General features: G+C 36.0%; 1 protein-coding gene across 1 annotated transcript in view; it reads left to right on the top strand.

The window, feature by feature from the left end:
- The first annotated feature begins 940 nt into the window (after positions 1 to 940).
- Positions 941 to 11,621, top strand: part of prss12 (serine protease 12) — a 91,348-nt gene continuing 80,667 nt past the window's right edge. Inside the window, exons 1-3 of the mRNA XM_056453484.1 lie at positions 941 to 1,738; positions 4,699 to 4,837; positions 11,420 to 11,598. Coding sequence (XP_056309459.1) covers positions 1,393 to 1,738; positions 4,699 to 4,837; positions 11,420 to 11,598 — 664 coding nt within the window. The 5' untranslated portion in view covers positions 941 to 1,392. The remainder of the gene's footprint in view (positions 1,739 to 4,698; positions 4,838 to 11,419; positions 11,599 to 11,621) is intronic.

Below are 11,621 nucleotides of genomic sequence, written 5' to 3'. Positions count from 1 at the left end.
TAAATATTTGCCAAATGATGTTTTACAGAAACACAAAGGAAATTTTCACAGTATGTCTGATAATATTTTTTCTTCTGGAGAAAGTCTTATTTGTTTTTTACTTTGGCTAGAATAAAAGCAGTTTTTAATTTTTTATGAACCATTTTAAGGTCAATATTATTAGCCCCTTTAAGCTATTTTTTTTCGATAGTCTACAGAACAAACCATCGTTATACTATAACTTGCCTAATTACCCTAACCTGCCTAGTTAACCTAATTAACCTAGTTAAGCCTTTAAATGTCACTTAAAGCTTTTTTAAGACCCCCTGAATTATTAGCCCCCTGTTTATTTTTACCCCAATTTCTGTTCAGTAGAGAGAAGATTTTTTTCAACACATTTCTAAACATAATAGTTTTAATAACTCATTTCTAATAACTGATTTATTTTATCTTTGCCATGATGACAGTAAATAATATTTTACTAGATATTTCTCAAGACACTTCTATACAGCTTAAAGTGACATTTAAAGGCTTAACTAGGTTAATTAGGTTAACTAGGCAGGTTAGGGTAATTAGGCAACAATGGTTTGTTCTGTAGACAGTCGAAAAAAATAGCTTAAAGGGGCGAATAATTTTGACCTTAAAATGGTTCATAAAAAAATTAAATATTGCTTTTATTCTTGCTGAAATAAAATATTTCTGACTTCAACTATATATATATATATATATATATATATATATATATATATATATATATATATATATATATATATATATATATATATATTCATTCATTCATTTTCTTTTCGGCTTGTCACTTTATTAAAGAATTGAAGCATTGAGTCTGATTGCATTTTAGTGACACAAGAGGGCAGACGTGAACTTCGTTTGTTGGCTGTTGGTCATTGCTGTTGGGGCATTGTTGGTCATTATTTCTCAAAGCTTGAGCCGAAATTTTCACACCGTACAGCCTCGGAGAGACCAGCAGTGATGACAGGACCAGACTCCAAATAACTGATATAACGTGGCAGACTCGTTTAGGTTCACACTGTGGGAAGATCGGCGCGCGCGTATGAGATCGTGAACATGCAACAGAAGCCCTTGCGGTGTCGTGGAATGATTTATTTAACAACTCCTGTTTGCCTTATATATGCTATTTCTATTATTCTCCAACTTGTCACTCTTGAATGAAGGACACAATTTTTTTTTAGCTACCATCTGTTCTCTTTTTAAACTTGAAATCCAGACTGGGTGACGGTCATCAATATGCATGAGTCATTAAGCTCCGGGCTTCCCCGGTTTCTCTTTTATTGATCGGCGTCTGAGCTGCTCTGATAACAGCCAAATGACAAGATGAGAAAACTCGGGTACCATGTCTTATCCACGCAGACTGGAGAGTAATTGTCGCGTATTATGGAGACAGTGACGGACAGGTTGATCGTGATGGATGTGAGGTGTCGGTTCGTCTTCACGGTCTGCGCGCTTCTGCTCATGATCGCGCGCACTGACGGCTCTCCGTTCACCGACTGTGTTCAGAGCAAAGGGAAAGCTGGCTTTTACGAGGGGTCCATTGACGCAACCGAATCAGGCGTGAAGTGCATGAACTGGAGCGATGTGCCTGGTGTTACAGACCGGTATCAAGGAAAAGGACTCGGAGATCACACTTTCTGCCGAAATCCGGACGGGAGAATTCGGCCCTGGTGCTTCTTCACGAACAACAGAGGACGCATTGACTGGGGCTACTGCGACTGCAAACAGGGTATGTATAAAAATAAATTATTTAATTTTGAACAGCAATATTTTAAACAAGGGAAATTTACCGCGCTTCAAGTGTGTTTTGTTTTCTTACAAGACATCCCTTCACGCGCTTCACCTATTTCCAAAGATTACTTTAACGCTCACTATTACTTGAGTCTTAAAACATTGTCATGTCAAGAAAATACTGCAGTGCACACAACACAAGCAAGCTAAGACATGTCCAACTTCAATGCATCCACGCGTGGGAAAGGTATGCGCCTCAGGTAGCACCTAAACTGAGAACAAAGCAGCCACTCTCATCCAGCGCAAGACGTCTGGTTGTCATTTGGGTTTTACTGTAAGACAGTCGTCTTCCACAGAATGTTGTTAATTTTATATATTTGTTGCAGTCATCATAGCTCTTTTAGTATTAGTAGTGTACGAGCGCGTTTTGAGCAGTGAACTCTCGACAGATGCGCACGTGCTTATTTATTTCCGCCGGGTTTAGAAAGTAAGGAATCCAGTACCGTTTAATTTGACTGTGACTATTTGACAGCATGACTTTTGTGAGAGAAAGAAACAAAGGGTTTGAGTCGTGTGTAATGTACTGCACGAGAGGCGATATCATTTTACTCCAGTGAATAAGGTAAGTTTATATGTGGGCTATTAAGTCTTGGCTGCATAAAAGTAAAATATTTCCACATTCTGCTCTTGGAAAAAGATAATGGAACTCACTTTGATCCTTTTTTTGACAACATTAACCTTTGTTGTGGCTTTAAGTGGGATAAGCAACTTCCCATGTGAAAATTAACTAGCGTTTACCATGGCAAAATTTAGTTAAGATTGGAATGTGCATCTTCAAAGACACTCCACCGTTAACCGTGGTTTTACTACTACTGCTACACACACGCACGCACGCACGCACGCACGCACGCACGCACACACACACACACACACACACACACACACACACACACACACACACACACACACACACACACACACACACACACACACGCGCACACACACACACACACACTTAATAAATTCAAACCATGATAACCATAAAATTAACCACAGGTTTGCTACACTAACCATAGTAGCCAAACCAAAACAACACCACCATGGTAAATTTTTCTAAAGGAAGATTTGCCATTTTTCATCAAAGAATTTAATAAGAATATTCATAAATAGTTTGATGATGTCATAGATGGGGTCTTATACACTTTTAGAAATAAAGGTACAGGAGCTCTCACTGGGGCAGTACCTTTTCAAAAGCTACATATTTGTACCCAAAGAGTCCACAGAGGTACCTTAAAGGATCACATTAGTGCCCAAATGTACCTAAAAAGTATGTTTGAGATACCATGATGGACCCTTCAGGTACAAATATGTACCTTTTGAAAAGTTCCAGTGACAGCTCACGAACCTTTTTTCGGACAGTGTAATACTGCTGGAAGGAATACTTGGAGAAGAGGAATAAAATATTTGGTCACACTTTATTTTGATGGTCCATTTGTTGAATTTAAGTTACATTGCATCTACATGCCAACTAATTCTCATTAGATTATAAGTAGACTGTTAGGGTTAGGATTAGTGTAAGTTAACATGTACTTGCAAAGTTTCTTGTAGTCAGTTAAATATCTGTTGAACGAGCAGTATTAACAGATATTAAGCAGACAGTCTACTAATACTCAATTTGACCATCAAAATAAAGTGTTACCTAATATTAGGTTGCGTAATAATTTTCCATATTTTTATTATTTGAGACATTTATCTACAATTCTTTCAGTATTATTATTGCATGTGAACATCTTATCAGTGTCTTATGTCGTCTTATAATGTGTCTTAAGTGACCGGATGAGCTTATTTAAATATTTTGGTATTCTATTAGTTGATATTTCCAGCACATCTGCCGTTTCACATTTTCCAAACATTCTGTGAATGTTTTGAAGCTCTGAAATGTTTGAAGAACATGTGCTGCCATCATGTGTGCTTTTGTGCTGTGTGTGATTTATAACTGCTCTGAATGCAGCAGCTGGCCTGCACATATACTGTATGCAAACACTGGACGCATGAAATACTGTCACACACACACTGGATGTATATCAATACTGTTGTTGCAAAATTTGGAAGATATTTAATAAATAAACAAAAATTATTAATGTAAAATTTGCATTATTGATATGTTTTTTTAAAATAAATATTTAGGGTTTATATTATATTATTATACGTTATACAGAATATAGCGACATTCAAAAAATGACCAGCTGCTTGTTTAAACTACTTATTTAAAATGAGTTGAAACAATCTTTTTTGGGACAACTTGTTTAATGTTCAATACACTTAAGTTTGTAAAAACAATAAAGATACCTTAATTGATTTGTGTTGGCACAACATGAAAAATTGTGTTGAACTAATTTTGTGTTGTGTTGCACTAATTTACTCTAATTCAATAACTGGTGCCTGTGCAAGATTATTTACTATCGAATCTTATATAAAGAAATATCTAAAGGCTAATGTTTCTAATTATTGTGGTGTAAATATAATATTATATCCTGTTCGATTTCAGATATGTATTTCAACAGCAAAGGACCTTGCTTTTCTCATTTGTGCTCACTAGCTTTATAATAGACCTGATTGTACTGCTGTACTCAATAGCTTACATTGTTTTCATGCCATACATTATAGCTGAGTAATTCACAACATCACATGCACAAACACACACATTTATTATACAACTGACAAGTGAAACTCATGTGGAGGTTAAAGCATTCCTCTGTCATCACATAAAGCAACTCAACGATTAATGTTTTCGTGCTGCCTAACTGAGGGAACATTTGTAACGTGCACATTTATCAAAATTACAGAGACGAGCGGAACCAAATGTTTGCAGAACATTCGCTTTCATTAGCAGCTTGAACAGTGAAGGTCAAAAGCACTCTCAAGTTTAATTCAGGGACTTTATGTGTGTGTTCACAGGCTCTTTGCGACTGCAGGGAGGCAGATCTAAGCTGGATGGTACAGTTGAAGTGTATCTGAATGGTGTGTGGGGAACCATCTGCAGCAACGGCTGGGATGACCGAGATGCCGCTGTGGTGTGTCGACAGCTGGGACAGGGGTAGGACACACATAAACATATAAAATTGACAGTGTATAATGTTGTTGTGCTGTTTCTGCAATATATGTGCTGTGGGGCTTATCTGAATTACTTGCATTACAGTACATTTGCCAGAATATGTAGCATACACACTGATGCAATGTGTTAGACTTGACCTGATTTTTAGTGTTATTAATGACTTTATCACTTTAAAGGCATAATTCACCTCAAAATAAAAGTTATCTTATGATTTATTCACCCTTGTGTGGTTTTAAACCTTTATGAGTTTCTTTTATCTGTTGAACACAAAAGAAGGTGTTTTGGAGAATGCTGGTTACTGAGACCCATCAACAATGTCAATGGGTGCCCGCTACCAGCATTCTTCAAATTATCTTATTTTGTGTTCAACAGAAGAAATAAACTCAGGGCGGTTTATTTATAAACTAATTTCTGGAGGATTGCATGCTTATGATTGATCACGGCTGGTCCTGCATCAGCTTCACATATTGCGCCAATCAGATGAATACTAGCTTACTATAAATAACCAGAGTTTTTCCACTTCAGTCATCTTCGTCTTGAAGAATCCCCCCTTCCACTCCTAATCCTCCACTTCTTGGCAGCCCAGTGGTTAGCACTGTTGCCTCAAGGCAAAGAACGCCACTGGTTCGAGCCCTTACCAGGCCAGTCAGCGTTTCTGTGCAAAGTTTGAATGTTCTCCCCATGCTTGCGTGGGTTTTCCATGGATTTCCTGGTTTCTTCTCACACCGTCCAAAGACATACATTATAAGTAAATTGGCTAATCCAAAGTAGCATCATAACACAAACACTTAGCCAGCTTTATCTCTAAGCCAGGGGTCAGGAACCTTTTTTCAGCAAAGAGCCATTTCAGATTTTTTTTGAAGAGCCATATGGGGTGTGTGTATATAACAAAACCTTTATTTATTTATCAACAAACCCTTATTTATGTCCGTGCACAACTCAAAAAAAATAAACAAATATGATGCATCATAATGTATAAAGAAAGGACAATTTACTGATTTTTTTTTGTTTTTGCCATAGTCACTCATGAATATTTGAATTTACGTTTGTGGGGTAACAATAGAATGTAAACTACCATAGAAATGTAAGAAACATAACTTGCCCTTTATTGTTGTCACGATTCAAGTTAAACCACAGCACCACATATGCGCATTGGTTGAAACGTCCTTTTATTGTAAACCGAGTTTATTCATTTTGCTATAGAAAATACAATATAAAAGGAATTGTAATTGTATGTTCAATAAGAAACTGATATCTAGTAACAGTTCTATTTAAAAAAAAACTGAAATATTATTGAAGAAAAACAGCTGGAGAGCCACATATTTTTGGTCAAAGAGCCACATGTGGCTCCCGAGCCATAGGTTCCCTACCCCTGCTCTAAGCTAATCCTAACACGCTCACAAGCAGGGGAGTTCTCGAGGTCTACCTGAGCTCTCCCTTCTCGCCCTTCAAATGGGAAGGAGCCTCAAGCTTGAGAATATTCTGAGCTCAGGGCTCTCTCCTGGGACAGCATGCCAAACACGCTTTATTATCAAACATCACTTAAATTTTTCAACGAGTAAACGATGGAACAGTTTTTATTTTTGCGTAAACTGTTCCTTCCTAATGTCTCATTGAAGACTTGTTTAACCAGACTTTCAAAAATCAGATGTCAATACGATTATTGTTATAGATTTTTAAAGAAATTTGTAATTTTATTCAGCAAGCGCACTTTAATTTAATCAGACGAAACAGCAGCTTTTAAAAGTTGAAACCTTACATGGTTTTAAATCCTAAGTTACTGTAAGTCATGACGTTAAATGTTGCATGCAAATATTCTCAGTGATTTTCTTCCAATACCAATATCTAAACATTCATAAATATTCCATTATATGTGATGCAAAATAAAGAAATTATTCCTTTATAAAGAAAGTCAGTAGAAAATATGAAAAAAAGTTAAAAAGTGTTAATTCTTACTTACAGAACAAATACTCTATTTGACAATGGAGTATAAAAGTAAGTTTTCTGTTTATTTTTTTGAGTGCATCGACAGAGACTGGTTATTGTCATAAAGTCACATTCCAAGTCTTTTTCTCTATTGCAATAACTTTAAAAAAATATTTCTTTTTATAAAAGTTACATTTAAAATAGCAAAATACAAATATAGAAACTGGATGCCACTGAATTAGTAGTGAGGTTCTGTCAAACTAAAGGAATAAAAGGTTAGAATGTTAGGTCAAGTGTTAGTTGCATGCATGTATGTATAATTACCTAATTGTACTTACTAAAGTAATTATATGGAACAGCTGTAACTAGGACACCTTAAAATAAAGTGTTACCCAAACAAGACATATGATGGATTGCTGAAGTAGACATATTATTGTCATCACAGCAAGGAATGTGCAAAGAGACATATTTAAAAGACACCACAAGTGGATGTAGTCAGATTTTGAAGCTACATTGTCATTGCTGCCACCACTGGGCCTGTGAAAGTGATAATCACTGTGTTCTGATGACCATATGCTGCCTGTTCATTTGTTACCTAACCACAAAACAACCTTTGTAAGGTTGCGCATGGAATCCTTTGGTATTTGACCCTAGTAAGCCAAAGGTCAGAGGTCAGTCTTTCACCTTTACAACTTGGCATATGCTTAGTGAGTTGTCTATCAGAGAAGGCGTTTGAAAAGATCACAGATTTCCCTGGATACTTCTAATCTCTGTCTTGAACACACCCATATGGTTTGTGTCTATCATGCTGACACACATGCCTATCTGAGAATGTTTGTCTGAGGTCATTATCGAGCGTGCTCAGACAGAGGTGACCGCAGGGTCTCAGAGATCACATGACACAACAGTGACAGTTATAAGTCTGACAAAAAGTATTATTTTACCAATAAAACACAAGCGGATGCATACACATGCGTAAAGCTGTCATCATTTGACCTCAGTAGCTTAGCCATTTTTCAAGTCTGAATAATTCATTGGGTGTCTCTGCTTTAGTAGATGAATTGACCTGAATTATTTAAAAGCTAGAGAGACAGATTGACTCCATGCACTTTGATTTATGTTTGCTATCTTTTTGTTTGCCACAAGTGTATTTTAATCCATACCCAAACAATGTAGAAAAAGCTGTGCAAATTTTAAAGTATTACCTTAACAACAGTTTCAATATTTATTCTGTTTGACTTATGCCACTTTCTCGTCTGCATAAATCCCATTAAGCTTTAAAAAGTAAGTCTTCTGACTTGTGCATTTTATATCATTTTATCACAAGTTATTCTCCTATTTCTTGAATAATAGCATTAAAGGGTTACTTCACCCAAATATTCTGCTAATAATTATTCAATCTCATGTTGAAATTAAAATTAATTATGAATTTAAAAAGGTCATATTTTGGTTTTGGGGGTCTCCAACAACAGGCTGATATGCACGCAAGGTCAAAAAACACTTTCATTGTCTTATAATATGCATTTATTTTTACTAAATTATCCCAATGACTCCTATATGATTCGTTCAGCGATTCATTTGTTCCCAAACCCTTCTTTAGCGCGATACTAATCTGCTCTGATTGGTCTGATGACCCAGTCTATTATGATTGGTCGACTGCGTTCAGCGTGAGACAGAGAGAAATGTCCACAATGGCTTATCAACATTGTTGAAAAAGTCAAAGTGCAGACGTGATTCAACCGGGATCTGCTACAATGTTTTTCTTCCTCTTTTTTCTTTCTACAGTGTTTGTGGGCAGGGGTTCCAATTTTCCCGGCCCTGCGCGTGCAACAAATGGGCGGGGCTTGAGTTCCTTATTGATGTCACGCTGGCATGGCTAAAGATTCGTTACTGCGACGATTCATTCGAACCACTATGAGTCAACTATTTTATAGATGAATCAATAGTTTTAAACTTGGTTCACTTTTAGATTTAAGCCTTAGCTGGACATTTCACTTCACTTAGAGCTGTGTTACAGATTGCATGGAAGGTCATTTTCAAAAACCCATAACTTTTGGGTGGACTAACCCTTGAATGCTTTACGAAATAAAACCTTTTAAAAATCTCTTTAAAAATGCTGTTTCATACTATAATTCAAAAGTTTGCAGGCATTAAGGATTTAAAAAAAAAATTAATTTTACAAGGATGCATCACTTTGACGAAAAGTTACAGGTTTTTACAATATATAAATGATTTGTATTCAATATAAACTGTTGCTTTGAATGTTCCATTCATCAAGCAGTGTGTCATGCTGTCATGGTTTCTACAAAAATATTCGTTTCAACACTGATAATTAATGTTTATTTCTTGAGCATTAAATTAGTATGTTAGGACATTATTCCTGAAGGATTGTGTGACACTGATTAAAAAAAAGTAGTACTGGTGAAAATGTTCATCTTGGTCAATATCAAAACTGTACAGGGGTGCGTTTCCGAAAACCATCATTGACAAACTAACTTCACAAGTTCCGTCGTTGCAAACCTAGTTTCCCAAATCCATCGTTCCAACGAACATTTGCAAACTGCATTGCAAACGTGTACGCTAGTTCCTGGCTGTGGTCTGTTCTCAGTTATGAACAGATGCTCTATTCGTTTAGAACATTCTAACATTTAAACTTGGAATTATTAAAAAAAAAAAGCTGGTGTAATCTTAGGTGTAATTTGTTAAAGTATTTTTACAGTTCAGTTTCAGCGATATTCATGTTTACAATTGTGCTCTCTTTGCAGTGCACGTGTTAGCTTTTGTAAGTGATTTTATGTTTTAGAATAGAATACGTAATGTTCTCAATAGTATTTGTTAAGGAAACAGGCCCTATTTGTGCTATTTACATAGATTTCAATTAATATGGAAAATGAGTTGCTGTTTTTACCAAAATTACTTTCTATGTGCGATTTGATTGGACAGGAATCACAGGACTGATTTTTCTAATCCCCTTAGACAGGAAATAATAAAGTAGTGACTGCAGGCTGAAGGAAAGTAGTGGAGTAAAAGTACCGATACAGCACTAAAAATCTACTCAAGGGAAAGTAAAAGTACACATTTATAAAACTACTTAGTAAATTACAATTTCTTAAAAAAAATACTCAATTACAGTCATTTGAGTATTTGTAATTGGTTACTTTACACCACTGGTAATTATACACAAATTATCTATATTATTTATATTACCTACAATGTCAAATTATAGTTACTTTTCCAGATTTTTACCATAAAGAATAAAAAAATAACTGCTACTTCTCAGTTGACGTCTTAGTCAGACAGCTCCTTATTAATATTATGAGTAAGAAAGTGCAGAGATGATTTCCAGTACTGTATGGTACAGTATATATCTGCTGCACTGCTTTGCTATGCTAAAAATGCAATAAGATTTCTTTACAATCCCCAATAACAAGATGAAATTCACAGAAATGGTACCTCTGCATCTCATTCAATCCCAACAGGGTCATGACTGCATAACTGTGAATAGATTAAAGTAAAGGAAACAATTGCAACACAATTTCGGAAAAAAATACATTTCAGTGTTTTGATTTTCTGCAGTATATACTGAGATAAAAATACTGAGTATTTCACTTGATGACTTAAATTGCCTCTATTATAAAAGAATTCATATATTTTTAGGGGCTGGGGTGATTTTGTAGACGAGTGCATAAGCATAAAACAGTGCATAAGCATAAAGTGCAGATAAATACACCAGATTTTTCACAAGAACAGTTTTAAAACAGAAATTGAATAATCAAATACAAAATACCCCTGGGGCGGCACAGTGGGTAGCAGTGTCGCCTTATAGCAAGAAGGTCACTGATTCTAGCACCAGGTGGGTGAGTTGGCATTTCTGTGTAGAGTTTGCATGTTTTCCTCGAGGTGCTCCGGTTTCCCCCACAATCCAAAGACATGCGGTACATGCGAATTGAATAAGCTAAATTGGCCGTAGTGTATGTGTGTGATTGCAAGAGTGTATAGGTGTTTCCCAGTTGACTTGTGGCTGAAAGGGCATCTGCGGCGTAAAACATATGCTGGATAAGTTGGCAGTTTATTCCGCTGTGGTGACCCCAGATTTATAAAGGGACTAAGTTGAAAAGAAAATGAATGAATGAATGAATAAAAATAACACTCGACTCTTCGCTGTATTATCGAAATACAAGATTAATAAAGCTTCAAATACTAGTTGTGTCTTGCACCTGAATGCTTTAAATGCAGTACACAACACGGTTTAAACACAGTAAAATACCTTAAAAGCATTTAATTTATATAAAAAACAATTAGAATATTAAGTAAAGATCATCTTCCAGAAGAACTTTTTAAAATAAATTTCTCCTGGTAAATATATCAAATGTAATTTTGGATTAGTAATAGCCATTGCTAATAACTCTGTAAACTTGCATCTGGTAAACAATTTTCTCAGTGTGTTGAATTTTTTGAACCCTCAGATTATAGATTTTCAAATAGTTTCAAGTAGTCTCGGCCAAATATTGTCCTATCCTAAGAAAATGCTTTTGTTTATTTATTCAGCTTTCATTTATTTTGCTTTCATGGTGTTTTTAATTTCAGAAAACTGACACAAAAATTACTTTAATTTCCATCTCTATCACTCTGTCTCAGCTATAGAGCACATGCACGTGTGAGTCCTCTGTCACGTCTGGTGGTGTCTGTAGTTCACTGGCAGACTGTGGGCTGTGAAGGACAGGAAGACGATTTACTGCAATGCAATCGCACCGTCTGGAACGGGGGAGAGTGTGAGAATCGCCAGGCGGCTGCTGTTTCTTGCATGCCAGTGGAGGGTATGTACAGTATACTTTAACAT

The sequence above is a fragment of the Danio aesculapii genome, chromosome 1, assembly GCF_903798145.1.
Source record: "Danio aesculapii chromosome 1, fDanAes4.1, whole genome shotgun sequence".
Classification (NCBI taxonomy): domain Eukaryota; kingdom Metazoa; phylum Chordata; class Actinopteri; order Cypriniformes; family Danionidae; genus Danio; species Danio aesculapii.
Note: the sequence above shows the minus strand (reverse complement) of the source record. Positions and strands in the feature narration are given on the sequence as shown.